Genomic DNA, 27,893 nt, shown 5'->3' on the forward strand with positions numbered 1-27,893 from the left:
TCTGTGAAAACAAAAACAAGGAAAGTGTTTGTGTTTCTAGACAGTCATTGTGTTTATGAAAAGTGCCTGATGTTACAAACAGAAAATGTAACCCTCCTAAGGCACATAAGTTGGTATACTGGTTTGAATTATTGTTGAACTTTCTATGTGGTTTTATAATGGGAAGATAAGATATAACTTCTTGACAAATAGGTTGTCATTTCTCCTGAGGGGACAGTGTCTTTTACCTTTCTCTATCCTCCATGGTATGTTTTCTCACCAAACTGAGAAAATAGGGAATGTTCAACAAATATTTACTAAGCTAGGCAGTGGATAGAGTGTTGGTCCTTCTCAACCCCCATTCACCTTCATTCTTAAGCTTCTGAGGAACTAGACACAAACACTGAACTCACTATATCTGCATACAGCTGAATACAACATGAATTAAGTGCTTACTATGTGCAAAGTACTGAGCTAGTTTCCGGAGACACAAAGATGGAAAGCCACACAGCCCCTGCCTTCAAAGAGCTCACAGTCTACCGAGATATATATACCAGGGTAGACATATAATCCAACATGGAATGTGATCGAGGCAAAGTGCTTAAAGAAAATTTGAGGTGGAAGACAACACTTTCAATCTACATTGCCTATTAATAATAATAGCTAGGTAGATGGCATAGGAGATAGAGTGCTGGGCCTAGAGTCAAGAAGACTCATCTTCCTGAGTTCAAATCTGGTCTCAGACACTTACTAGCTCTGTGACCCTGAACAAGTCACTTAACCCTGTTTGCCTCAGTTTCCTCATCTGTAAAAATGAGCTGGAAAAGGAAATAGCAAACTACCTTGCCAGGAAAAGTCATTTGGGGTCACAAGGAGTCAGATGCAACTGAAAATGATTAAATTAATAATAAATTAACAACAAATAATCATTCTGATTTTCCATTTCTAAGATTATCAGTGGCATGCGAGGTTGGCCATAGGATTAAACCAGTTTTACTTGACACAAATAGGAACAAAGGATAGAAGTTGCAAAATGAAATATTTCCTATCTTTAGGAAGCTTATATTCTTCCCCTTGGAGATGATATGAAAGGAATTCATACTTTAGGTATGAAGTTAGACTGGATGACCTCTGAAGTTCCTTCCCATTCTGAAATCCTGAGTCTATGACTTCTCTTCAAGTTACTTCATCTGTAAAAATAATGGAGTTGGAGAAGTTGGATGATATACAAGGTCATTAGAGGGTTAGACTAGATGGCCTCTGGGGCCTTCCCACACCTGCCATTGATTTAATGCTGATAAATTACCGAGTCACAAGCCCCTTCTCCTTTACCAATTACCAACACCAGAGACTGGACGACAGAGTTGCACCCCTCTATGACCCTACCCATCCTTCTGGGCCTGAAGTTTTATGAATATATGGCTACAAGTATTGAATCCCTTGCCATCCTGTGAGGAGGTCAGTGCTGTGAGCTCAAGAAGAGAAGATCCATTTTCATTTCAACCCGAGTCAGACAAAAATAAGATATTCAGTCTTCTACAAAAATACAAGATAGGATTATAGGATTTAGAGTTGGAAGGGCCTTAGATAACATCTAGTTCATCCCCTAATTTCATAGATGATGAAACAGTTGCTTAAAAAGGTTAAGAAATTTGGCAAAGACCACACGGGTAGTAAGTAGTAAGACTGGGTCTAATCTAGGTCCTCTGGTTCTAAATGTAGAAAGCTTTGTACTTACTACACCATGTTGTTTGCATAAATTTGCCTCAGACCCTACTATTTGTATGAGCCTGGGAAACTCATTTAACCCTTTAGCCTCAATCTTGTCACAGAGGGGGCCCAGGGTCCTACTTCAGAATTCCACTGTTTTTTGAGTTGGCTACTAGAGCCAAGGGTCCCCTGATTGTTCAAGGAGAGCCAGCCCCTTTTGTTAATCACTCCAGATCTTATCTGCTTAAATCTGAACCTCCTTATGACTTCAATATGTCTGTCTATAGTATCACTGATCAAATCACCCAACAGCAGCAACAAACATTTATTACATGTCTACTACCTGGTTAGGTGCTAGGCATGCAGATATAGCAGTGAAATATTCCCTGCCCTCAAGAAGTTTGCATTTTTCTGGAGGGACAGCATTTTCACGGTAAATAAATACAGAATATGTGTGTGTGTGTGTGTGCGCGCACGCGCGCGCGCGCGTGTGTGTGTGTGTGTGTGTGTATGTGTATATATATATGTGTGTATCTATCTGTCTATCTAAATGAATACCCAGTGATGGAGGGGGGCAGGGCATTAACCACTGGGGAAATCAGAAAAAGTCTTTTTAGTCCCTACTTCTTTTTTCATTCCTCCCATCTCTTTTTTCCCTTGTGATCTAATAGTTTTCTTATCTGTGCCTTCCTATATGCAGTGCTAACACTCTGCCATAGACCTTTATTACCATTTATTTCGATAACCTAACAGTTTTAATTTGCTAATACTCTCTCCCCTTGCTCACATCTATCTTTCATATTTATGACAGCATCAGCATGAAAACTAGTCTGCCATATATATATATAGATTTGGTCATGCTACTCCTCTCAAAAATCTTCAGTAGCTCCCAACTGCCTACCAAGTAAAGTTCAAACTCTTAGCCTCGTATTTAAGGCCTCCACAATCTAGCACCACCTTCCCCCCGCCCCACCCCCCGGCCTAATATAATACTTTTTTCTGCTCATACTTGCCCTTCCATCAAACAGGACTCCTCACAGCTCCCCATACATGCTTGGTGCTTTTCCTATGTCCTTGCGTTTTCTCCTGATTTCCCCATCTTCTTCCCATCCGGTAAACTTTAAACGTCACTTTATCCGGGAAGCCTCTGATGCTCCCCACTTACCCTGACTTACAGATAGGGGTGTGCTGTATTGGAGACACATCAAACTGGGCTAGTAGTTACATTTTCACTATACGCATCTACACCTTGGAAATTAGCAAATTTATTGTTTTGTTGATTGTTTAGACTTTGGAGGAAATGTTAATAACGCCGGTCCTGCTACAGTTGCTATGTATCTCTTCCATGTAACTCATGTTGCAAGTTATCTCTTCCCATGTGTCAATGTCACGAGGGTGAAAACTGTCTCAGTGCCTCGAAAGCAGTGAACTGCGCAGACATTTAACAAACGTTTATCGAATTAAAGGCCTATAAACTGACTTCTTAAACAAAATAAGGAGACGAAGCAGATAAACGCAAACAGCAGATGACACTCGGTTGGAGGCGTCTGAGGAGCGACGATGCACATCAGACTCCAAGGCTGATGGAGGCACATCGCCCTTCTCATCTCGCCTTACGAAAAATTTGTCCATAAACCAAAGCGCGTTTAGCTGATCCTATTAAACAGCCCAATCCCGGCTTCTGGCTAAGAGCAGCGAAAGATGGCGGATAAATGCCTGGGAAGTCCCCCGGGGTCCTGCCTCTGGGCACACCCTGAGGACTCGAACTACGCCGTGATCGTGTTTTCTGACGCTGTTCCCCGCAGGTTTGGGGACCTTTTCGATCCCAGACTGGACGTACAGTGAGTGCATGCCCTGCTCTACTGCCCCCTCCAACCTCTACTCCCATCCGGATGCGGGGTGGGGTTGCTCCAGAAACAGCTCATGACTCCTAATCCCCACAGGAAGCACTGCGCCCCGCACAAAGATGGCCGGGGGCGCTTCAGCGACAGTCGCGTGACAGACACAGAGTGTCACATGACCTCCACCCTATGGGTTCAGGGACGCAGTGTTCCGGCACTAGCCGAACGCTGGGTGCTCTCTGGCAGCTTGCGTACTGTCCCTCCCCGGAGCTGGGGAGCCCGACAGTCCTCTTGAGCCCCCACCGAAGATGGGACCCCTGAAGCGGCGGAGAGAGGTGAGGAGCCCAGCCTAGCCCAGCCCTCCACACTCCCTACCTAGCAGCGTCACGGCTGGAGACCCCAGCCTCCGGGTCGGGAACCGGGAAAGGAAACTGGAGGTGTCCGCCCTACGTGGACACCTGGAGACCCTTGATCCCGGGAGGGAGGGTTGAAGAATACAGCGCAGAGACAGGGAGTGGGGTGAGGGAAGAGGCATGGAGCCAAGTACCTGCTAGACCCGGTATGGGTGTGGACTCTGTCCAGCCTCTTGGCCATTCCAGGGCCCTAGTCTTCATCCTCATCCCCATCTCTTATCCTCAAGTCCTCATTCCCACCCTCATCCTCGTCTCCATCCTAGATAGTTTACTGGGGAGCTGGAGTGAGAAGCCAGCGGGTGGAGAGGATGAATGTATAGGAAGAGCTCCGCTTTGGGCTGGGGATGGTAAAAACACCCTAGGCAAGGGATGCATACTGTTGTCACCCCTAGATCAATCTTAAGTTATCTTTATTCTGATCTCAGGAACATGCCAGGGATTTGATTAAAGTGAGCAACGTTACAGCAAGTGTCTTGGGATTGCTTTTGCTTCAGATGATTTCCTGCACGTCAAGTGAGTGGTCAGAATAAGGAGGTGAAAAAGCACACAACTTATACTTTTTTTAGTACTTCCTTGGTGAAGTACTGGTAAATAGTAGGTGCCAGAAAATGTTTAATTTTGGGAAAACTTGGGTGGAAGGAGGGACGCAGACAAGAGGAAACCACTCCTCTTCTGCCCCGCCCTTGCCCATGTTTTCCTTGTCTCTTTCCCATCCTCCTGTGCATCTGTCTAGGTGCCCATCCTTGTATCCCCCAAAGCTTTGGCTATAGCTCTATCGTCTGTGTCTGCAATGCCACCTACTGTGACTCACTTGATCCTGTAACACTTCCTGAATCTGGTACCTTTAGCCGCTATGAGAGTACCCGAAGTGGCCGGAGGTTAGAATTGAGTACTGGGTCCATCCAGAGCAACTGGACAGGCAAAGGTAATCACTCTTCCTCCAGCTCAGGTAGATCTAGCACCTCTTGTGGAACCAAGAAACTCAAGGCCTTTGCGCCCAGGGACACAGCCAAGCTCCCTAGTGTTCTGGACTAAGATGAGATCCTTTCATCAAGTACCTTTTCTCTCACTCTCCAGGGTTGCTTCTAACCCTTCGCCCGGACCAACAGTTCCAGATGATAAAAGGTTTTGGAGGGGCCATGACTGATGCTACTGCACTCAACATTCTAGCCCTTTCCCCTCCTGCCCAGGACTTGCTCCTTAAGTCTTACTTTTCTTCAGAAGGTGAGATATTTTGAGTATGGGAAAGGGATTCTATGGAAATATCTATCCTTCTATCTATCTATCTGCTTCTTTGACCCAGGGGATTCCTCCTTCCCTTCTCAATGTCCCTACATTCATACCCTCTCCTTCATCCTATAAATTCCTGAGGGTCCTTGGGCCTACTTTTCTCCCAGGTATACTTGGGTTCCACAAGCCTTGATCCAAAATGCATGTTTTCCAAACTAGACTTCCATGCGCTGCAGTTCAGGTTTTGGGGGTCTCCTCCCCCCAACCTGGCCATGTGAGCCATTGCTCTTTCTCAGGCATTGAATATAACATCATCCGAGTGCCCATGGCCAGCTGTGACTTCTCCATCCGTGTCTATACCTATGCTGACCATCCTGAAGACTTCCAGTTGAACAATTTCAGCCTCTCTGAGGAGGACACCAAGCTCAAGGTGGGCATAGTTGGCATAAAGTGGCATTGCTTCCTTGAGGGTAAAGAAGCATCAGGCTAAGGAAGTTATTAGAAGTTACGTGGTCCCCACCCTACGCCACCCCGAGGTAGTTAAGGAGGAACGAGGGCAGGAACCAAAGACTGGGCCTGATACACTGGTTAAGCCAGTCACTATGTCAATTTCTTCACCTCTGTTCCTTACTATCTGCCTGTCCCTTCAGATTCCCCTTATTCACCGAGCCCTGGCCCTGGCCCAACGCCCTACCTCGCTCTTTGCCAGCCCCTGGACATCACCTACTTGGCTTAAGACTAATGGGGCAGTGAATGGGAAAGGGTCACTTAAGGGGAAACCAGGGGACAAGTATCATCAGACCTGGGCCAACTACTTTATCAAGTAAGTATTGGGCAGGGGTGGGAAGTGGAGAGGTTAGCCCATGCATACTTTCGTATTTGTCCTGTCACTCTGGTTCTTTTATCTCTGAATCTGTGATGTCTTATCCTATCCTACCAGTTCCTAGATCTTCTAGATTTAACTTTTTGAGCCTTTCCAATGCATCATGAACTTCTTCTCAAATCCCAGTGTAGGGGTCCCCATTTTTCTTGTTCTGTGTCTCTCTTTAGGTTCCTGGATGCCTATGCAGAACATAAGTTGAAGTTTTGGGCAGTGACAGCAGAGAATGAACCCTCAGCAGGAATGATAAGTGGGTACCCCTTCCAATGCCTTGGCTTCACTCCAGAACTCCAGCGGGATTTTGTTGCCCTTGATCTAGGCCCTGCCCTTGCTCAAAGTGCTCACCATGACACCAAACTACTAATACTGGATGACCAGCGCCTTCTACTGCCCCACTGGGCACAGGTGGTAAGGCCTTAGCCACCTAAATCATATGGGTCCTTTTTAGTCCAAGACCCCCGTCTCAAGATACCTTGATTTTGGGGTACCCTTCTCTGGTCCCTAAGGTCCCAGAACCTTAGGATACCTTTTTGCTGGTCATCTTGATGTTGCCAGACCTTCCTAGGGTTCTATCATTGATTGCTCTTTGTCCCCCCACCCAATTCTACACATTCATGTTTTCCCACTTCTGTTCATTATATTCCTGGATCTCTATTCTCAGAAAGTCCCTCTTCTTTATGCCCCCTTCTTCTTCCTTTCCTAGGTGCTGAAGGACCCTAAGGCAGCTCAGTATGTCTCTGGGATAGCTGTGCACTGGTACCAGGATTTCTTGGCCCCAGCCAGTGTCACACTGGGGGAAACACACCGGTTGTTCCCTGATGTGATGCTCTTTGCTTCTGAGGCCTGCGTGGGTTCCAAGTTTTGGGAACAGAGTGTGCGGCTAGGTTCCTGGAGCCGAGGGACACAATACAGCCATAGCATCATCACTGTAAGTCTCACCTATGTCTAGCTCATCTCACAGTCAATTTCTCTTTTCTCCAGTACTGACAACCTCATACCTAATATCTAATCTTGGTTAGTCAGGGGGCCCTGGGACAGAAATTTTTCTCTTTGCTTCTGCACAACTATATTTTCCATGGTAATTTCTAGGACACCTAGGTTCCCCATCTTAACACCAGATCTTTGTTCTTGCCCCTGCAATTACATTCATCTCAATTTCCCCATGATTTTCTGGCTTCTTCCCAGATACTCAGGGCAGAACCAGCTATCTTTTTGCCTCCCCGACATGATCCTCATTGCCTTCTCATATGTCTCAGGGCTGAGTCTTTGTTTCCTTGTCTCCATCCCACTCCCTGCATAGAATCTTAACCACCATGTGGTAGGATGGACAGACTGGAACCTTGCCCTGAATCCTGAAGGGGGGCCCAACTGGGTGCGCAACTTTGTTGATAGCCCCATCATTGTGGATATAGGCAAGGACAAGTTTTACAAACAGCCTATGTTCTACCATCTTGGACACTTCAGGTGAGCTGGCAAGGTGTGTGTAGATGAGCACGGGAGAGGGGGAGAAGGAGGGAAGGAGGGAGGGAGAGAGGGAGAGGAGGAGATGGAAAGGAAGGAGCTGGTGGTGGAAGGGTTCTATGAAGCAGGATCCAATCAAGAGTGGGCATGCTGTGTACCTGGCCTGCCCATGCAGGAAAGAGGCCCTGGGATGGATGGGTATGTCTCAGCAGAATATTCAGGGTGCTGGGCCAATGGCCATTCATGTTCTTCTGAGAGTCAGAAGGGAAGGGTTCATACAGTTAGAAGGCACTTGAGAAGCTTCTAGTCTATCCTCCTCATTGTATAGGCCCAGAGAAGTTAGGTGACTTGCCCATGGCCACACAGCTAGATAAGTATCAAGAAGCAGGATCTGAAGCCAGGTCCTCTGGCCCCTAAGGCCAGCAGTCTGTTGTCTGGGCTGTGTTTCCTTGGACACAGAGGAGGAAGCTGTTGGGGACTTCCTCTCAGAGAGCAGCTAGGAGCTCAGCCCAGATGGATGAGGGTCGGAGCCCTGATGCTGTCTGTCTTGTGTCCAGCAAGTTCATTCTTGAGGGTTCCCAGAGGATAGGACTGAATGCGAATCAGAACACCAGCCTGGAGACAGTGGCCTTACTGCGCCCTGATGGTGCTGTTGTCTTAGTGGTGCTCAATAGGTGAGTAGGTGGAGAAGGTGGGCACTGTGTGGAGCTCCGGGGCAGCCAGGGTAACAGTGCCCACTAGGGGGAGCATTCTCTGACTTGTTCCTCTCTTCCCCAGCTCTTCCCAGGACGAACCTCTTACCATCGCTGATCCTGCTGTGGGCTTCATGCAGACCTTGGCACCTGCGTACTCCATTCAGACATACCTCTGGCAGCGCCAGTAATGAAGTGGGCACAGGGGCAGCTGTGCTTGGGTAGTGGGCATTAAAGGATGGAGCTAACTCACCCATTGCTTCTGACTGGAGAGACCTGAAGTTGGGGGGGCGGGGTGGAGGAAAGTAAGGGGAAGTTCTAAACTGCTTAGCTGTGGTTTGGGTGACTCACTCTCCCCTCTACTCAGTGCCAGGGGCTTGAGGCCTCTAGGGGAGTGGGAGGGGGAAGCCCTAGTCCCCTCCAGCATGCTGTATGAGTGTGTGCTCTGTGCTGGCTATGGAAACTGGCCCTGTGCCCAGAGTGAGCTCACTGTCTGTACAAACAGCAGCGGATTCAGAGGAGAGGGTAGATGAGAGATGGAGCTGAGACCAGCAAAGACCAGGAAGGTAGGGAAACCAGACAAGTGAAGTGAGGAAAAGAGCGCTTTCCCAGAGACACAGGGTGGTTAAGGAAGCTGGGTACTCTGGAGGAGGAATCTCTGGTGCTCATAACCAAGGACCATGCAGGGCACTAAAGGGAGAGACTCTCTGACACCAGGCCACTGTGAGCAAATTTATTCCAGGGCGGGGAGATGGCCACCCCATCTCTGGAAGTACCCAAAACGGGGACAGACAGCAGCCATTTGGAATGCACAGCAGTAGAAAAGTCAGTTCAAGGAACATCAGGATGTCATTCGTCCTCCTCTTCCTCAGCAATACCCAAGGCCCGGGTGCCTGATGTTCGAGTAGGAGCTGCCCTCTGTATAGAGACAATGCCACTGAGCAGGGCATAGCCCACCATGGCTGCCAAGCCGGCCAACACTGACAGAATTTGCTCTCTTCGCCGGTACGGTTCTTCATCTGACTCTGAAGCTGAAGGTGTTGGGCGTGGCGGTGGTGCTTCAGCTGAGAGAGAGGAAGAGGAGGAGAAGAATGGCAAGTGAACAATGGGGTCAGAAGACAAAGGTTTTGCATACTGTGCCCTTCTGCCAATGGCCTTCCATCTCACCTCCATCCCAAGGAAAGTAGAGACTGAGGATGTGGGTGCAGTAAGCACACAAGTTGGTCAGCCCTCGAACATGGGCCTGTAGTTTTCCATTAGGCAGCTTAGCCTGAAGCAGCAGGGCCACATAGCTAAAGACAAAGGCATCCAGGGAGGCAGGACTGGGGCAGAAGTGAGACAGAAAATCAGGGAAATACAGAGACTGGGTGAAAATGGAGATGTTGAGAGAGAATAAAGCCATAAGTAAGCCTGGGGTGAGCTGTCAGGGCCAGACCTGGGGCAGAAGCAAGACTTAGGGAGACAGGAATGCACACAAAATCTTAGATACATGTTCAGTCGCCCAGGTACTGGTGGTGGGTGAGCCCTGAATGGGGCTCTGTCCCAACACTGCATAAAGGGCACATTGAGTAGGGCTACAACCCTGTTAAATTACGGCTCCATGGTCCTGGTTGGCTACACAACCCTCTCCCCACCAGAACGGATTCCCTGGTCCTACATACAGACCCACTGTCACCCAGAGCTTATGCTTACCTCAAATAACCTGGCCCCCCAGGAAGGAGACAGGGTGTCTTATCCTTTTCCCACACCCCACCACAATCCCTGCTTATCCACTTCTGGCCCCATCCCACCCCAAAGTCCTTCCTCCTTTTGCCCATACAAGCATCCTTCTGTTACTCACTCATGACCAGGCAAAGAGCCTTGTGGTCTCCAAATTAGCCCACCCCCCTCCTTGATCCTCCCAAACCTCCTTCTCATAGGTCCTTGCCCACCTCTGCCCCTTCCCCAAATGCCTCTCTAGGCTCAGACTCACGAGTCTCCAAAGAAGAACTTCTGGGAGCCCAGGCGCTGAGACAGCAGGGTCAGGCATTCCCGGGCCTCTTGATACAGCTAAGGGCAGGGGGGAAGGGAACGGCACAGAGAATGGGGCAGCCTCAGGAATAAAGGCACAGGTAGTCTCACCTCTTTGGCAATGTAACCCCACATCTCCACTCAGCATCCTCGACCCAGCCAGCCCTGGCCCCCCAAACTTGAGACCTCCCTACCTCCCTGTAACCCCTTCCCCAAAGGCACCTCCTTCTCTACTTCCTCCTCCTCCATGGGCCTCTGCTCCCCACATAAAAGCTGGAGCCGCTCTAGGTGTTTCTTCTGCATTCGGCCTGGTAAGAACAGGTTGAGGGGGAAGGGCATGGCTTCGGCGTACCACTTTCGAGTCAGTTCCACATAGTTTTTGGCATCAGCCCAGAAAGTGTGGATCTAGAAAGGAACAGGAAGGGAGGAAGGGGACAATCATTGTCCAGGCATCGAGGTGGTTCCATCTCCAAGGATATCTGCATTGTGTTCTTGGCATCTCTCTGGCCTATCTAGTCCCTTAGGTCTTTGTGAGGTAGTGGGAAAATGGGATTGGGGGCCAGACCAGTGGGTACTTCAAAAGTACAGGCATTCTCACCAAAACAGGCAGCAACTTCTCCTCAAGCAGTGACATGAAGGCCAAGGTATCTGCCCCCTGCCGGGCTGAAAGATCATAGTCTGCATTGTATTTCTGTGGAGGAAGCAGTCATGAAGTGGATATTAGGGGAGCACCTAAGCCTAGTTCCCCCAGACTTCCCCTAACAACGTCTCCCAGTTATCCCACAAGGTAAACCCTGGGATAGCTCTGGGTTTGGAGCGAAGACATTTCCCCTTCCCTATGGCCCCCACGTCTGGACCTGGCCAGTGGCCTGTTGGTGTTGGCAGAGTGCCCACCCCTTAGAACTTGCCAGCCGACAGGGCCTTGCGCCTGTTGGAGGGGGGAGGCCCAGCCACAAACTCGGAGTGGCTCCCAGAGTTTCCTCGGAAAGCTGGCACTATGCCTACTGGAGGCTCCTCTTTGACAGCAGCCTGCCTCTCCTCACACTCATATAAATACCACAAAGAGGCCAGAGCAATACCCAGGGACAGGTTTGTCTCCATATCTCCTCAGGAGCCCAGGGGACCCTAATGTGGCAGAATGGAAGGAGCGCCACCCATACTTTCACCCTTTAAGCCACAATCTTCTTTGTTTTTAATTTTTTCCCCACTACCACACATATATTTTTTCTCCCTTCAACCTCCCCCTACCCCCACTGAAAAAAATAAAATCCTTGTAACAAATCTGCATAGTCATCCTAATACCAGAGAACAAGTGAGTGGCTTTAGATTTCCCTGACTATCATGCTTGACTCTTTGCTAAAATTTAGCCACCTCACACCAAGCCAAAGACTCTTTCCTCTTCATACCTTCCCCTAGGGCTTTATCTACTCTAAGTCTGAACCTTTCCTACTCACCCTGTACGATCCCTTTTCCAATCCTTTTGGTTCTGGACCCAAGTCTTATCTTTGGCTCCCAAAGATCTTAAGACCCAATTTCCTTCTCATTTGCTTTCATCCTTAGTTCACAAACCCTCTGTTATTCCCTCAATCCCTCCACTCTTAGAAAAAGCAAAACTGAAAATGGAGGACAAGTATTCTGTCCAACCCACCACCAATATCCCTTTGGCTCAGAACGCCTGCACCCGACCTGTTTCCTTAGATGAGTGATGATCTTATGTGGCTGTGAGATGACCCCAGCGTCACTCGTGCGGAGGGCAGGCAGGGTTCCTGGTATAGAAAGAGAAAGACAGGGTTATGGAAGTATTTGTGCACAAAGAATATAAGTGCAAACTAAAGTGAAGTCTGCAAAATTCCAAGGCCTGTAGGAGATTGGATGGGGTGGGGGAAGTGAAGCCCAACCTAGAAGCTCTCTTTACAAACACATTCTGATTCCCTTCCATCTCTTCTCCTCTGAAGTACATCCCACCCCAACCCTCCCAGCCAACCATTTGGTATCGGTGGGTACCTGAGGGGCTCCTCCAGGGGTTGGTGATCTTGTGTACCTTGAGAGGGGCCCCAGTGAATCTGGCATAGGTCTGCAGGGAAGGAAGGGAGGAGGCAGTGAAGCAGTGCCCATCAAGAGGGATGGCTCAGAATAACTTAGGATGTACCAGGAGGGGTAGAAGGAAGGCACTGCCATGACAGGGAAAGGGAGACAATGGTCTGGGACCTAGGCCAGGGCCTGTGTCTCTTCATAGACAACATGTGAATGCTTTTTTTTGGTGAAGAATGATAATATCTGAGGTTGGGCCCAGGGTTAGAACATGTGTGGGCTCTGAAGTATGAGAGGATTTACAGACGGAAATGACTTCATGGATCGTCTTAGTTCTAACCCCATTTTGAGGGTCCTTAATGGATCTATGATTTCATAGGTGCAGCACGTTCTTGTTCTGGAAATTCTCTCTACCAGTGCAGTTCTGCAACTCCACTGCAGCTTATCATCACCAGAGGCTGGTATGTGTTGGAGGCAGGATTACTTCCAGAAGTCACCTACTTATCACACGGCCTCTCAACTCCTTCATTCTACATATGATGAAACTCAGGTCTGGGCATTCCCGTCATCCCCCTACAGTCACCCGCCTAGTGACTGGCAGAGTCGAGACTGGCTATTTGCACTAAAACACAAGGCTTCTAGTACTAACTCCAGACACGTGGTTCGTTCTCTATCAGACCCGGGGAATCTTATTGGCTGAACCCCCTCCTTTTACAGAAGAAACCAAGGCCGACAGAGGCAAAGGCAAGGTCATGAGGCCGGCAAATGGTAGTGCCGGGATCTGAACCTGGGTCTGCAGACTCCCAGCCCTGGGGTCTACCCGGCTGTGGGGTAAGGGTTCTCAGAGACCGCGTGGTAGTAGCCGGATGATCACCTGGGCACTAGATTCTAGTTCAAATACTTTGTAGATGCGGAAACTGGGGCCCTGGAAGGGGAATCCCCTTTACCAAGGTCATGCAGTGAGTAAGAAGGCAGAGGCGGGATTTCACTGCTCCGGTTCCCCTTCCACTGGACCGCGCGGCGGGGCGGGAGTCACGGATGCCCACCTCGGCCTCCGCACGCTTACCTCCTGCCTCAGTTTCCCCCATGCCACCCGCGCCGGGTCTCTCGCTTCCGACCTCAGGCTCACCTCCCCAGCCCCAGAGCGGCCCCGGCTCTTCGGCCCAGCGGGGTTCCCGCCCTCACCAGCACCACGAGGCTCTCCAGGTCCACGGACGGCAAGCCCCAGCCCCCAGCCCAGCAGTACAGTTCCATGGGCGCCGCCATCTTTTCTGCCCTCTGTCCCGGAAGCAGCTGCGAGCTCGCCGAGCTACAGTGGGCGGGGTAGGCCTTCTCAGGGGCCCGGTGGAAGAAGGGGGCGGGGCACCCAGGAGGCTGGGCCGAAACCTTGGGGGGGGCGTGGCTACGAGCCGAGGCGAAGAGAAGCCGCCCGGGGGAGGGGCTGCGGTGTCCCTGATGGTGGGGGGCTCGCTTCGGGGAGGGGCTACGGGGCGGGGCGGGGGAGCGGCTTCGATGTTTATGGTGGTGGGGGGCTCGCTTCGGGGAGGGGCTACGGGGCAGGGCGGGGGAGCGGCTTCGATGTTCATGGTGGTGGGGGGTTCGCTTCGGGGAGGGGCTACAGGGCGGAGCGGGGGAGCGGCTTCGATGTTCATGGTGGTGGGGGGTTCGCTTCGGGGAGGGGCTACGGGGAGGGGCCGGGGAGCGGCCCTTGTGTTCTTGGTGGTGGTGGGCTCGCTTTGGGGAGGGGCTACGAAATGGGGCGGGGGAGGGGCTTCGGTGTCCAAGGAAGTGGGGGGCTCGGTCCGGGGAGGAGCTGAGGGAAGGAGAGGGGGAAAGGCCTTGGAAATGGAGACTGGGAGTCCGCTGTGAGGAATGGCCCGGGCTCCGGGCCGAGATCCTGGTCTGAGTTGGAGGGGGGCCTCCCTTGGCCCCGGGGCTGCGTTGTTGCTCGCCGTCTTTCACTAGGAATAAGCCCCAGCTCTTCTTCTGTTGGAAGGAGGGGCTTCTGTGGCCTCGGGTGCCCCGGGCCCCCGGAGGAGGCTGCCCCCGAGGCGGGGCGCGGGGGGGTCCCCCGAGCTGCATGCTTTCCGTGGCGCGTTATGTTTGGAGCAGCCCGCGCTCCTTGTCTCCATGGAAACAAAACAGGGGCGGTGGCCTGGCCCGGAGGCTGGGCGTGATGAGGGGGTAGGAGAGGGGGAGGGCTCGTGGACTGTTGCCTTGGAAACAGAAGCTTCTCCCCGGTTCCCCCCACACCAGTCCCAACCCTCCACCTTGTTTCCCGGTCCCCATGTCCCTCACCTTCCAAATTCAAAAGATTTCCAGTTCCCCTCCATCGGGCTCTGATGTCTTCCCCTTCCTTGAAGTTCCCCTCTCTTCTCGACTTTTGGCTTACAAGTCCCCCACCCCACCCCACCCCACCCCCCAGTCCTCTTCTTCTGTACCACCCCTATGACCCTTCCAGGCTCCAACTTGTCTCCCTGTCTCCCCATCTTAACATGGTGAGTTAACAACCTCCAGTTTGTGAGCATCCCTAAGACTGGCTAGTCACTGCCATTGCCCTGGCATATTCTCATGCCAGGAGTGGAATAATGTCCACAGTTTCTTTAGCATTGCTCCCTGCTAGCTACTACAACCTTCTAAAAAGTCTGGCTGTCTAAGAGACAGATCAACATCCCCCGAGTGATAGGAACACTAGGGAGAGTGGGATTCCCCAGGAACATATGTGAAGGAGAAAGTGAAAACTCTGGGAGAAAGTGCCAAGGGGTTGGCGGGAGAGGTGAGCAAAAACTTTGTAGCTGAGAGGCCTCTGGTTTTCTTCCTACGAGCCCCTGGAGTTATAGAGCTAGGGATGCTTCAAGGTTGATTGGCAGTTCTTTGTTCCTGCCCCCCCTCCCTCGCCCTGCTGGCTCCCCCTGCTCCGTTCCTCCGCCCCCCCTCCCCTCCCCTCCCTCCGCCTTGCCTTTCCCCTCCCAGCTCCTGGGGTTGTGAGCCGGCTCATCGGCATGGAGACGCAGGAACTTCGGGGGCCCCTGGCTCTTCTCCTCCTCTGCTCCTTTGCCTCTGCTAGTCAGGACCTTCAGGGTAAGCCTGCCTCTACATCCCTTTGCCCCTTCCCAGCCAGTCTCCCCACCCTTCATGCTCCTGACTCGAGGAGCTGGGAACGCGTGAGTGGCGGAGACATGAAGCAGGGGCAGAGATGGACAGGAGAGAACAAACTATCTAGAGTTGAGAGAATGATGGGTAGGAGAGGGGCATCAGCTAAGGCCAGGTATGATGCCAGGGCAGGAAGCTCAGGGGATGCCAGGAATTGATTGCCTGTAGGGTGACATTTTAATTTATGAATACCCTCAAGGAGATAGGAGAGCATTTTGGAAGCAGACTCTGGTGCAGACAGAGATTGGTCCTGGTGTCCATCTACTGCACCACTCTGTCCCTGTGGTCCTGGTTGCTCCTGAGAAAGGGGAGGGTGGAGGTCCCTACTCTCCGGGAGGTCTGGTGGTAGGATGGGCTGAGTGCCCATGGGTGTGGGAGAGGTGGGGGGTGGGGAGGACGACACAGATACAGATTCTTTCCTCAGTTTGAGTAGAAACCACAGATTAGCCACAGGACATAGCAGCTGGAAGAGCTGTGGTCCTGGATCTCTCCAGTGGGAGGGGGAAGCTGACCAGATAGCTTGGTGGAGGAGATATCATGGAGCAACTATTCTTTATCCTAAATACTTGTATTGAACTCCAGAGAGTAGGACAGGATCAAAATGAACCGAAAGCGTGCTTTGGGGAGAAAATATAACTTGGCACAGTGGGCACCAGGTGCCCACTTTTCCCTGGTCTAGGGATAGTGGCTCCTTGGTGCCACCTACTGGGAACATCTCTAGATTGCCTCACCTCTGCGTTTGGTATTCCAATTTGCAATTAGAACCCTTAACAGAGGAGGGCAATGTGTTTTAAGAGGACACCAACCTCTGGATCCACTGCCAGCAGCACTCAGAGGAGCCCAGGGGGAGGCTGAGGATCTCTAAAGATGGAACCTGTACCTCTGCACTTGGAGCCAGACTCTGATTCTGCTGCGTTCTACCTTGGCAGTGATTGACCTGCTGACTATGGGTGAGTCTCGGCAGATGGTGGCCATGGCAGAGAAAATCCGGACAGCCCTACTGACAGCTGGGGATATCTACCTTCTGTCTACTTTCCGGCTGCCTCCCAAACAGGGTGGTGTTCTCTTTGGCCTCTACTCTCGCCGTGACAATACTCGTTGGCTGGAAGCCTCCATTGTGGGCAAGATCAACAGAGGTAACCCATAGGCGCCATCTTTCCCACAGCAGGGTGACCAGTGGTGGAAGTGTTTGATCAACATTGAGTATTTTCAACCCAACCTCTATACTTTTATATCCTGTTGGGGAACAAAGCCTTAGCTGACTGGCCAGGGATCAGTCTTGAGTACCTTCTTGTTAAGTTCCCAAGGTCATCCAGGGGCATTTCAAATGCCTGAGAGAGTATTCAAATAGCAAGATGAACACTGGGGATTGAGAGGAGAAAGACCTCTTTTGCTGGGGAGCTTTCATGTCCCAGAGGGATATATATTATGATCCCCGGAAGGCGCGTGAAGGGTAGGGTTCAGTGGGTACAGAACCTCATTCTCACTTTCCTATTGGAAGCAGAAATCTGATGGGGCGGGGGAAGAGGAATTTCTAACCTTCAAATGATGGCAGCTCTAAAAGGCAATCTGATGATATCCAAGTAACACTTAACCACTGTTCACCATTGGAGTGGAAAACAGTAGCACATACTGACCCTATCCTTCCTGGGCAGTGTTGGTTCGGTACCAGCGGGAGGATGGAAAAGTACATGCAGTGAACCTACAGCAAGTGGGCCTGGCAGATGGACGTACCCACACTGCCCTATTGCGCCTCCGTGGCCCTTCCCGGCCTAGCCCTGCTCTACAGCTCTATGTGGACTGTAAGCTAGGTGACCAGCATGCTGGGCTCCCCGCATTGGCTCCTATTCCTCCTGCTGAAGTTGAAGGGCTAGAGGTTCGGACTGGCCAGAAGGCTTATCTGAGAATGCAGGTGAGTAGAGGGAGGACTTTGGTGTGGGGGGGAAAGCAACAAAATGAGAACTGATGGCTAGTCTTGCTCTCTTCCTGCCCCACCAGGGCTTCATAGAGTCCATGAAAATGATTCTGGGGGGATCAATGGCCCGAGTCGGGGCACTGAGTGAATGTCCATTCCAAGGGGATGAGGAGTCGATTCATAATGCAGGTGATACACTGCCTTTGGATCTTTGATCCCATGATCCTTGACTCTCATGGATTCTGGATCTCTTGATTGCCAGTTTCCTTGACACACATCTCCCCTAATATTTAGCCTCTCCTGCTTTCCTTTTCTCTTGGTTTCTGACTCTGTAATCTCGTTACTTCTGACTTTATAACCTCAAAAGGGCTACATCTAAGTGGTGTGGGGCCCAAGGTAAATTATCCTCTGTGGTTCTTATTCTCCAATATTTTTATTCAAGCAGCATCAGGTTATAATGAATACCAAAGGAAGCTTAGAAGGACAAAAGAATTTTAAAAGAAAGGGCAACATCCAACTTGATATGGGAAATGTGAAAGCCAATAGGGAGATGGGAAAAGAGATATTTTGGTGATAGTATGAGTGTATGTAACCATAAATTCATCTCTCTCTTTTTAAAAACCATCAGCTGGTTAGATACTGCTATTGCGTCCTCCTCCTCCTCCTCCTCCTCCTCTAGACATCTGCTTCCCTTAGTAACTTTCCAGCTGCCTAAACCCTGCAATGGGTGGAGCCCCCCAAAGTATAGGGACTTAGGCAGTTATCCCAAGTAAGATGCTGTATCCTAGGCCCAGTTCTGTCCTTTCTGACCCTCATAAGTCATGATCCAAACTCAAAGCTTTCCCAGTGTTTGTTTTATGTCCACATGCCCATCTTCCCAAGCTTTCCCAGTATCTTTTATGTCCACATGCCCATCTTCCCAATCCATTCTCTATTGCTTCCTCTATCCCCTTTCTAGATGTGCTATCCCATGATGGTTCTCTCTTCTTACTATGTTGTCTTCTCTCCTCTAGTGACTGGAGTACTTCACTCTATCCTAGGTGAGCAAGGAAGGGTGACAATGTGGGCACTGGGGATGCCTGAGGCAAGATCATTGTGTGTGTGTGTGTGTGTGTAATCAGTGGTTGGGCCCATGGATTAATGATGGATTAAAAAATGATGGATTAAGAAATAATGGATAAATTAATGTCCAAGTTATATCCTTGGGTGTATCTTGGGTGATTCAGTGACTAACAAGCCATATGCCTAGTGCACACAGTTTTGAGACTTGATACCATCCCATTTCTCCACAGGTGAACAGACCAAGGCACTAGTCACCCAGCTTACCCTCTTCAACCAGATCTTGGTTGAGCTTCGAGAGGACATCCGGGACCAGGTTAGAGGCCAGAGCCAGGCAGAGGGTTAGGAAGTGGGGATGTGCCAGTGTTGACCACTCCTCCTGTCCTCCTTTTTTTTTTCCAGGTTAAGGAGATGTCCTTGATCAGAAACACCATCATGGAGTGTCAGGTGTGCGGTGAGTGGGAGGGCCTGGGGAGGGACTTAGGTATGGCTGCTCTGTCTCCTCCAGCAAATTTGCCCCTGTCCTCCATACTCCTGTGGTCCCAGTCCTGCTATTTATCTCACACAGCTTTCTGCCCATTAGTCCCCTTTGTTACCCCTAATCCTCTCAACTTCCCCCTACCCCATGGTGCCCTTCTTGGTGGCTCCTGATGATGCCCATCCCCCAGGCTTCCACGAGCAACGTTCCCACTGTAGCCCAAGTCCCTGCTTCCGTGGTGTGGACTGCATGGAGGTCTACGAGTACCCAGGCTACCGGTGTGGGCCTTGCCCCCCTGGTCTTCAGGGCAATGGCACCCACTGTACTGATATAAATGAGGTGAGGGGGAGAAGGTTAAGGATGGCAAAGGGACAAGCAGGGAAATAAATGATGAAGGGCATAAGAAAAAAGGGAAGGCAAATACTAGGTGGTAAGAGGGCTAAAGAGTTAAGGGATAAAGAAGGGGGACTGAAGGGGATGGGGTAGATGTTGAAGGGATACAAAGGGAGCTGGAACAATAAAGAAAACCAGGAAAGGGCAGGCGCTTGAATGACACAGGGGAGAGAATGAAAGAATAGGGTGAGAAAGACCAGAGAAATAGGAAAAAGGTTTGGGTGCAATAAGCAGAAAACTGGAAGAATTGGGAGGGGGCTGATTATAGGGTGCAGGCGCTAAAAGGACAGGATTAAAAGAATACAGGAAAAAGGCCAGATGCATGAAGAGGCAGAGGAATAGGGGAGGATACGGAGCATTGAGCTGGGAGAGGTCTAGAGGCTTTGGGCAACTTATCTAAGGTGACACCTCCTCCTGTCCTTTCCTTCAGTGTGCCCATGCAGATCCCTGCTTTCCAGGCTCCAAATGTATCAACACCATGCCAGGATTTCACTGTGAGGCCTGTCCTCAAGGGTATAAAGGGACCCAGGTGTCTGGTGTGGGCATTGACTATGCTCGTGCCAGCAAACAGGTTAGGAAGGTGGGCCGTGTGGCTCAGCTCTAAGGTGGGGGGCTTGTCCAGGGGTTACAGCACTGACCTCCTGAAGTCACCTAGATGTGACTTATAGGCTTATTTGCATGATTGGGAAACTATCTCTCTTGACTGCTCCTCAGCCTTTGCCTCCCAGTGCCTTAGCCCTGCTGGTTGGGTCTCACTAAATCTAACCCCCTTGGTTCCTCCAGGTCTGCAATGATGTGGATGAATGTAATGATGGCAACAATGGTGGCTGCGACCCCAATTCTGTCTGCACAAATACTGTGGTAAGTTGGTGAGACGCAGCCCCACGTAACAGAGAGGGTGACAGATTTGTAGTTGGGAGAGACCTGGCTTCAAATCCTGTTCCTGATGCATATTACTTGTGTAACCAGGGGCAAGGCACCTAACCTCTCTAAGCCTCAGTTTCTCTATATGCAAAATGGGAATAAGACCACATGTGGTACCTATGTAATGTGGTTCTTATGACGGTCAGCTAGGCGGCCAGTCAATAGAGCACTGGGCCTGGAATCAGGATCTGAGTTCAAATCCACCTTCAAATACTTAACTAGCCATGTGACCCTGGGCAAGTCACTGAACCTTTGTTTGCCTCATCTGTAAAATGGGGATAATAATAGCACCAATTTCCCTGGGCTGTTGTAAGACGAGATAATATTGTAAAGTCCCTGGCGCATAGTAGGCACATAGTATACAAATGTTGGTTGTTATTATTGCTATTAGGGATATGTAAAAGTGCTCTGTAGTAAGCCTTCAAATGGCAGGTGGAGAGAAAGGGGCAGAGAAGGAGAGGCAATGTCACCGTTACTGGGGGCAGAGAAGAAAAGAATACTAATTTTCCATCGTTCCCGTCCGCCCCTTCAGGAGAGCTTCCAAGGTGCTCTCTCTGTTTCTGAACTTTAGGACTGATAGAGGCAACGGGAAGGGCCATCTTTCCAATTTCCTGCTCCTGCCAGAATGGCATAATATCCTTTTATCCCTCCTTAATGAAGCAACACCATGTTCCCCTGCCACAAAAATGCCTGGCAGTGAATGTTCGCTTCCTTACCGACTGACGCTCCCCCGTCGCTCCTTTACTCTCAGGGTTCCTTCCAGTGTGGTCCATGCCGTTCAGGTTTCCTGGGTAACCAGAGCCAGGGCTGTCTCCCGGCCCGGGCCTGTCAAAGTCCAGCACGCAACCCCTGCCATGTCCATGCTCACTGTCTGTTCGAGCGCAATGGCGCTGTGTCTTGTTCGGTAAGCCAGAGAGAGGGAGAAAGAAAGGAGAGTGAGACTCTGGGGGACATGGAGGGGACTGAGGAGTGGGAGCTGGAAAGGGGGTAGGACATGTGGTAAGGATAGGCCTGGGAGAGGGAAAGACCTGGACACGAGATGGAGAGAGGGGTGGGTCTGGAGGGCAAGAGGGAGTTTTAGGATCCCGGTGACCCAGGAGGGCTCTGGATTCCAACATCCGGTTCTGACAAGCTCTAGCTGCGAGATCCTGGGAAAGTCACTTCTCTGAGCCCGCTTTCTATTTTGTAAAATGAGGATCACGATCACAAATATTGTTATTGTTCTTTATAAATTTCAAATACAAATTATTGTTTCTGGAAATCTCCATCTGAAACCCTATTTTTCTGCATCCCATCCTAGTGCAACATAGGGTGGGCAGGGAATGGGAATGTCTGTGGTCCAGACACTGACATCGATGGCTACCCAGACCAGGCCCTGCCCTGCATGGATAACAACAAACACTGTAAGCAGGTGGGTATGGTGAGCATGGGACAGTGAAGTCGGGGTTGGGGCTGGGGTCTGAGTTCCGGTACCATCCCTATTACCTGCTGTGTGCCCTTGGACAAATCACAGTACCTCTCTAGGCTAGTTTTCTTATTGGTTAAGATAGAGATCATAATGGCTGCCCTGCCTGAATCACATGAGACAATGGATGTAAAAACACTTTGTGAACTCTAAAGTCATAATTCTACTTCCTGTTCAGGACAATTGCCTCTTGACACCCAATTCCGGGCAGGAGGATGCCGACAATGATGGAGTGGGTGACCAGTGTGATGATGATGCTGATGGTGACGGAATCAAGAATGTGGAGGTTCCTCTGGGCTCTTTATCTCTTGATCCCTACTTCCTGAGCCTCTAGTCCCTCCAGGCTTTTCATAGCCCTATCCTTTGTCACCTCTGTCCCCCTCTTTATGTTCTGTTCCTCCAAACACATCCTATTTCCTCATTCTGTTCCACTAATACTGTTCTTGACCTCTCTCTTCTTTAAGCTGAAAAACCTCAGTTCCTCCAATTATACTTCTGTGGCCATGAGCAAACTTTCTCTGGGCCTGAGTTTCTCATCTGGGTGATAAAGAAGTTGAATATAATGGTCTCTCAGGTTCCTTCTTGCTCTCAATTTTATGATCTTGTGATTTGCTGTGACCAACTAGAAAAGGGGCATCATCAAACTTGGTGAGGAAGGGACTGAGAAGACTGGGTCAGAAGAGGGTGCTGAGGGTTGGGTTTGTGGGCAGTGGCCCTGGAGCAAGAGGCAATAGGCCTAGCAAGCCCCAGGGTATCTCTCCTGTGATAGTGCTCAAAGCCCTGGTTGGGTGTATGGGTGTAACTGCCTGGACTAACAAAGGTTCAACCCTTCCTCCTGTCCCCCCCAGGATAACTGTCGGCTGTTTCCCAACAAAGACCAGCAGAACTCAGACACGGATTCATTTGGTGATGCCTGTGACAACTGTCCCAATGTACCTAACAATGACCAGAAGGACACAGACAGCAACGGGGAAGGGGACGCTTGTGACAACGATGTGGATGGGGATGGTGCGGAGGAGGTTCAGAAATAAAAGGGGGTGGAAAGTGTCACTTTGTTCAGGAATGACAGGAAGGGAGAGGGGAAGAGAAGGAAGAAGGGAAGAACTTGGAGGGAGGGAAGGAGGCCTGTGATGACAGCTCCAATGGGGATAATTTGGAGAGGCCTGGTCTGGTATATCTGAGAATGATAGTGATAGGAATGCTGTGGACTGGTAGAGTGGAGAGAGAGTGTGTTTGGGTTGGTCTTATAATTGATCTTGAATAGGGGGTAGTGATGGATTTGGGGGAGGGGGACAGAAGGGAGTAGAGGGAGGGTATCTAGGATACAGGAGATTGGAGCCAGGGTGGAAACTAGCCTTGGAAAGCCCTTCCCTCACTAGCCAGAGACAGGTACATGGTTCTTCTGGAGTGACAGACAGCATGGAGGCATTGGCTTTTGTCAGGGGAGGGAGTGTGTTTAGTCTTGAGGTGACTTTTATTTCTCTTGACTCTCTCCTCTAGGAATCCCTAATGGGCTGGACAATTGCCCAAAAGTCCCTAACCCCCTGCAGACAGATCGGGACGAGGATGGGGTGGGGGATGCTTGTGACAGCTGCCCAGAAATGAGTAATCCCACCCAGGTACAGGAGAAAGGGAGAGGGAGAGGGATGTGGGCATGTGGGCAGAGCAGAGGCTGGAGCTAGAACAGAGTCAACCTCTTGCCTGGAACAAGGAAGGGAGCCAGTACTCAGTGGGGTTATCCAGGGCAAGAAGTGAAAACAGGCCCCTATCTCTCAGACAGATGCAGACAGTGACCTGGTAGGGGACGTCTGTGACACGAACGAAGACAGGTAGGGTCTTGGCCAACAGATAGGTCTCCTGGGGATTCTCCTCTCTTCTTCAGGATCCTTTCAAATTTTCTCATTCTGCAGTTTTAATCCTTTCTTAACACTGCTGAGCTGAGGATAATTCCTGGAATCTGTTCTTCATCCTTTCTGCTTCGGTTGCTGCCCTTAAAACCAGCTGCTTCCCATAGGACTTCATCATCTTCATTTCTAACTGCAGTGGGAGGGATGGAAAATGAACCAGGGAAGGTCTGGGCTCAGAGAAATCCAAACCAAAGGAGTAGAAAGCATGTAAGATGTACTACTGTGTGTCGTCTCTCTAACGGGCAGTGATGGTGATGGGCACCAGGATACCAAGGACAACTGCCCCCAGATACCCAACAGCTCCCAGCTTGATTCAGACAATGATGGACAGGGTGATGAGTGTGATGGAGACGATGACAATGATGGGGTCCCAGATTATGTGCCCCCTGGTCCTGACAACTGTAGGCTGGTGCCTAACCCCAACCAGAAGGACTCAGATGGTGAGGGCTTGGTTCAGTATAGATCCTATTACAAGTTAGCTTTCCTGGGAAATTAGGAATGGATAAATACAAGCCCTCCTATGCTTGAGAATGGGGAGGGGGAAAATGGAGGGAAGTTGGGGGAACGCATGCCCAACCTGGGTCTGATCCAGAGGCAGGGTTTGGGGAGGGCACAGTGCTATGGCTCAGAGTAGGAAGTATTATGCCCTGAATCATATGTGCTTAGGCAATGGCGTGGGGGACGTGTGTGAAGATGACTTCGACAATGATGCGGTGGCTGATCCCCTTGACGTGTGTCCTGAGAGTGCTGAAGTGACACTCACTGACTTCCGGGCTTATCAGACTGTAGTCCTGGATCCTGAGGGGGATGCCCAGATTGACCCAAATTGGGTTGTACTCAACCAGGTACACATCCCTGGTGGGGTTTCTGAGTTCCTCAGGCCTCATAAGCCTGGAAGGGAAGAGAAGGGGAACGCCAGGATTAAGTACCTTGTTTCTTCTCCACAGGGTATGGAAATTGTTCAGACTATGAACAGTGACCCTGGCCTGGCTGTTGGTAGGTACTGGCCATCCTTTTCAATAACCTAGGAGTGGGTGGTCATGAAGTTGGGCAGGTGGGGCGGGGCAGGAAAGAAACAAGGGAGGTATGGATAAGAGAAAGAAGGGGAATTAGAGGGCAAAGGAAAAAGTCAGAGGAGTTAGGCTGATAATGTCAGGGTAATGCAGTAAGTGGCCTATCTCTGGGCCCAACTCCACGATGGTCCCTAGTGACCTCTTTCTGCCACCACCAAGTGGTGCAAGTGACCAACAGTGAGGAAGTATCTCTTCTCCTCCCCCCCCACCCCAGGGTACACCGCCTTCAATGGAGTGGACTTCGAGGGCACCTTCCACGTGAACACAGTGACAGATGATGACTATGCTGGTTTTCTCTTCAGCTACCAAGATAGTGGCCGCTTCTATGTAGTGATGTGGAAGCAGACAGAGCAAACTTACTGGCAGGCTACACCCTTCCGCGCTGTAGCCCAACCTGGCCTGCAGCTCAAGGTCCTCCAACCTGTCCTTTCAAACCCAGGCTCAGGCAGTCTAGGCCTTCCTGTAGTTGACCCATGACCTTTCCCTTCCCTGCCCTTCCCTACCCCCCTCCCTCTCCAGCCCCACCCTATAGGATTGGGAATCAATCTCAGAAACTGCTAGTCCTGTTTTCTCAATTCTTCCTAGTCCATTTTCTTTCCATGATCAATACTCTATTCCCCAAGTGATTCTTCTGACACATCTTCCTTTGCCCTTCAAATTTATGGAACCCATCGTTCTTCACTCTACTCCCTCTCTCAGGCAGTGAAGTCGGTGTCTGGGCCAGGTGAGCACCTCCGAAATGCCCTGTGGCATACAGGCCACACACCAGAGCAAGTTCGCCTATTGTGGACGGATCCACGAAATGTGGGCTGGCGGGACAAGACTTCCTACAGATGGCAGCTGCTTCACAGACCTCAAGTTGGATATATCCGGTGAGAGAAGAAGAGACCGAGTCCTTCCTCCGAGAACCCTACATTATCATCTACCATACAGCCCCTCTTCTAGGCTAGGCACAAGCTGGCAACTTGTCATGCCTCCTTAGCCAGTTGGCCCTGCCTGCCCTTGGCAAACTGGAATTAGAAATTTAGACAGGAAAGGGATTTTAGTTATCTAAGTTCATCATACTCCTTTCAAAGATAAGGAAATCAGAGCCAGAGCCTAGACTCCAGTTTTACTAATTTCCGATCCAATGCTAAATGTTAATACCAGGACTAAGGCTTCTCTAACTTACACTTCCTTAGCACACACTTAAAAGTCAGTAAACCCTAGCCTATTAGGAAACTCAGTCAGTGGCCACGTCCACATAACACAACTTCCACACAAGGTTCAGTTCAGACAGCATTTGTTACCATTACAAATACCTAGATTCAGTGAGGTAGGGAGGGAAAAGAAGGAGAGATGAAACTGCTGACCTTAGGAAACCCTGGAAGTCAGAAAAGTAAGCAGATGAGACTTGCCCGAACACAAACATTACTCACCATAGCCAAGTAGCTAGCTGTGTGTGTACTTCTCTCCCACCCCCACCCCAGGTCCTTTCTCCTTTAAGGTGCCTGGGCCTGTGGGGGGCCAGAGCAGGGGAGCTGTGTGTGGGTGGGGGGGGGTTAACTGGAGCCTGGGAAGCGGGTGACTTCACCCCCCTGCCCATTGTGCCCATCGCCATGGCAACTCAATCCCTGCTTGGAATGCGGCTGAGGCTTTGAGATGCAAAGGGGGATGGACAATGAGCTGGGGGCCCCAAGCCTGAGAACAACTCCCCCTTTCCTCTTTTCCCCCTCCCTCCACTCCTCTCTCAAGCCTGATGAGATCATGAGGGACTGGCAGGGGACTGAGTGAGAAGTTTGGCTTGGTAACAATTCAATGTTCAGAGGACACCCCAGAACTCATGAATTTCCTTCCCCTGGGCAGGGTGAAGCTCTATGAGGGTCCCCAGCTGGTGGCAGATTCCGGGGTGATCATTGATACATCTATGCGGGGGGGTCGCCTGGGTGTCTTCTGCTTCTCCCAGGAAAACATCATCTGGTCTAATCTCCAGTATCGGTGCAATGGTGAGGTTCCTGGAGCTGGGAAAGGGGGAATGGGATTCAAGATTTCCCCCCCTGCCCCTGGTGCCTTTCAACCCATACCCCTAGTACTTCTCAATCTTGTTACCCAGATCCAAAGCAAAAAGGGAGCAGAGAACAAGAGTGGGGCCCTGGAATTGGAAAAGGGTGGGGATGCAATTCTCAGCTTCTTTCAGTGTTTCCTTTGGAGAAGGGAATGGTGGTTCTTTGTGGGGTACCTCTCAGTCTTAGGGCTATCCCTGAGTAGAGATGGGTCAGTGGTCTCTCTGACTTCTGCTATCTCCCCTGTTTTCAACCCTTCCAGACACAGTGCCTGAGGATTTTGAGCCATTCAGGAGGCAGTTGCTTCAGGGAAGGGTGTGAGGGTTGCTCCAGGAAGATCCAGGATCTAGTCAAGACCTCCTGGTTCTGGATTGGAGGTGCAGGGGACGAGTCTTTCCAAACTCTCAGCTGAGCATGAGAATCTCTTCCACCCCTTTCCTTCCACTCCAGATGGGTTGGGGATCCAACTGCTCAGTGTGTGAGAAGTTTGGAGATGTTTCTTGGGTTCCATCCCTCCCCCCTACCCCCCATACCCCTTTCCAGGAAAAATATTTCTATAAAGTTCTTGTTTTCTACCCAGTCCAGTGCATTTGCTTCTTTGGGAGGGAATCGGGCCCCGGAGAAGAAAGGGTGGATAGTCCAGTGGGAAGGAGGGAGGAAAAGAAATTGGTAAGCTGGGGTACGTGGGGAGTCGGATGGAGGTAAGGCTACAAAGACCGTAACTTGGGCAGAGGACGAGGAAGGGGCAGGACGGGAACAGGCTGGATCGTGGGGTGCAGCGGGGAGGACGGAGGCCGGTGGGACTCACTGCGGGCGGCGCCCGTCCGGGCGAGGTCTCCTCGGTTCAGCGGTCAGGGGCCAGGCTGCCCTGCTCGGGGTGAGGGGGAGGCCGGGGGGCCGGGGGGGCCGGAGGCCGGGACGAGTGCAATATTGGCGGGGAAAGAACAACACTGCACCGCGTCCCGTCCCTCCCGCCCGCCCGGGGCCCGGGGTCCCCGCTCCCCCGGAGCTGGGCCGGGCTGGGAGGCGCAGCGGTGAAGAGATGTCCAGCTTGGACTTGCCTAGACCAGGTCGAAGGACAACTATGTGCGCGCAGAGGCCGGGAGGAATAGCCGGAGCCGGGCCACCCTGCACCGAGGGCGGCGGCTCTCCGACGCCCGGGCGTTCTGCGCGCCTCCCCTTTAAATACGCGGACTGCGCGGCGCGGAGCCGTAGCTATGGTGACGCGTGTCCCAGC

General features: G+C 50.9%; 3 protein-coding genes across 5 annotated transcripts; 2 read left to right on the forward strand and 1 right to left on the reverse strand.

Moving 5' to 3' along the window:
• Positions 1–3,706: 3,706 nt before the first annotated feature.
• On the forward strand, positions 3,707–8,458 carry GBA (glucosylceramidase beta). 2 transcript variants are annotated; one of them, XM_036757778.1, is made up of 11 exons: positions 3,707–3,865; positions 4,369–4,456; positions 4,677–4,868; positions 5,021–5,167; positions 5,470–5,603; positions 5,824–5,996; positions 6,224–6,461; positions 6,757–6,981; positions 7,354–7,517; positions 8,072–8,188; positions 8,292–8,458. In XM_036757778.1, exons 1-11 carry the CDS (start codon positions 3,839–3,841, stop codon positions 8,395–8,397), a joined length of 1,611 nt encoding a protein of 536 aa, XP_036613673.1. In that variant the 5' UTR covers positions 3,707–3,838; the 3' UTR covers positions 8,398–8,458. The 2 variants fall into 2 exon arrangements, with proteins under 2 accessions (XP_036613673.1, XP_036613674.1); XM_036757779.1 differs by lacking the exon at positions 4,677–4,868.
• Positions 8,459–8,925: 467 nt separating this feature from the next.
• MTX1 (metaxin 1) lies at positions 8,926–13,550 on the reverse strand. 2 transcript variants are annotated; one of them, XM_036755961.1, is made up of 8 exons: positions 13,433–13,550; positions 12,221–12,290; positions 11,903–11,982; positions 10,815–10,907; positions 10,439–10,621; positions 10,179–10,255; positions 9,374–9,528; positions 8,926–9,270 (listed from the first exon to the last, which is right to left on the reverse strand). In XM_036755961.1, exons 1-8 carry the CDS (start codon positions 13,511–13,513, stop codon positions 9,056–9,058), a joined length of 954 nt encoding a protein of 317 aa, XP_036611856.1. In that variant the 5' UTR covers positions 13,514–13,550; the 3' UTR covers positions 8,926–9,055. The 2 variants fall into 2 exon arrangements, with proteins under 2 accessions (XP_036611856.1, XP_036611857.1); XM_036755962.1 differs by lacking the exon at positions 13,433–13,550 and adding an exon at positions 13,195–13,273.
• A 1,678-nt stretch (positions 13,551–15,228) lies between these two features.
• Positions 15,229–27,235, forward strand: THBS3 (thrombospondin 3). Its single transcript, XM_036755242.1, has 23 exons — positions 15,229–15,328; positions 16,330–16,536; positions 17,056–17,312; positions 17,399–17,504; positions 18,329–18,355; positions 18,608–18,690; positions 18,777–18,828; positions 19,043–19,191; positions 19,676–19,816; positions 20,029–20,106; positions 20,921–21,073; positions 21,470–21,580; positions 21,813–21,920; positions 22,483–22,642; positions 23,135–23,253; positions 23,411–23,463; positions 23,788–23,981; positions 24,208–24,386; positions 24,489–24,537; positions 24,829–25,025; positions 25,314–25,486; positions 26,460–26,599; positions 26,919–27,235. Exons 1-23 carry the CDS (start codon positions 15,250–15,252, stop codon positions 26,975–26,977), a joined length of 2,874 nt encoding a protein of 957 aa, XP_036611137.1. The 5' UTR covers positions 15,229–15,249; the 3' UTR covers positions 26,978–27,235.
• Positions 27,236–27,893: the final 658 nt, after the last annotated feature.

This window comes from Trichosurus vulpecula, chromosome 4 (assembly GCF_011100635.1).
Source record: "Trichosurus vulpecula isolate mTriVul1 chromosome 4, mTriVul1.pri, whole genome shotgun sequence".
NCBI lineage: Eukaryota > Metazoa > Chordata > Mammalia > Diprotodontia > Phalangeridae > Trichosurus > Trichosurus vulpecula.

What these genes read in the sequence shown, in the direction of transcription:
- MTX1 (XM_036755961.1), bottom strand. Translation starts at nt 13,513, where the DNA reads ATGGCGGCGCCCATGGAACTGTACTGCTGGGCTGGGGGCTGGGGCTTG. An exon ending in CCCCTGGAGGAGCCCCTCAG is followed by an intron (nt 11,983 to 12,220) that starts GTACCCACCGAT and finishes TTTCTATACCAG; the next exon opens with GAACCCTGCCTGCCCTCCGC. An exon ending in AGAAGTTGCTGCCTGTTTTG is followed by an intron (nt 10,622 to 10,814) that starts GTGAGAATGCCT and finishes GTTCCTTTCTAG; the next exon opens with ATCCACACTTTCTGGGCTGA.
- GBA (XM_036757778.1), top strand. Translation starts at nt 3,839, where the DNA reads ATGGGACCCCTGAAGCGGCGGAGAGAG. An exon ending in TGCCCCACTGGGCACAGGTG is followed by an intron (nt 6,462 to 6,756) that starts GTAAGGCCTTAG and finishes TTCCTTTCCTAG; the next exon opens with GTGCTGAAGGACCCTAAGGC. An exon ending in ACAGCCATAGCATCATCACT is followed by an intron (nt 6,982 to 7,353) that starts GTAAGTCTCACC and finishes CTCCCTGCATAG; the next exon opens with AATCTTAACCACCATGTGGT.
- THBS3 (XM_036755242.1), top strand. Translation starts at nt 15,250, where the DNA reads ATGGAGACGCAGGAACTTCGGGGGCCCCTGGCTCTTCTCCTCCTCTGC. An exon ending in AGGCTTATCTGAGAATGCAG is followed by an intron (nt 17,313 to 17,398) that starts GTGAGTAGAGGG and finishes CTGCCCCACCAG; the next exon opens with GGCTTCATAGAGTCCATGAA. An exon ending in ACTGTACTGATATAAATGAG is followed by an intron (nt 19,192 to 19,675) that starts GTGAGGGGGAGA and finishes CCTTTCCTTCAG; the next exon opens with TGTGCCCATGCAGATCCCTG.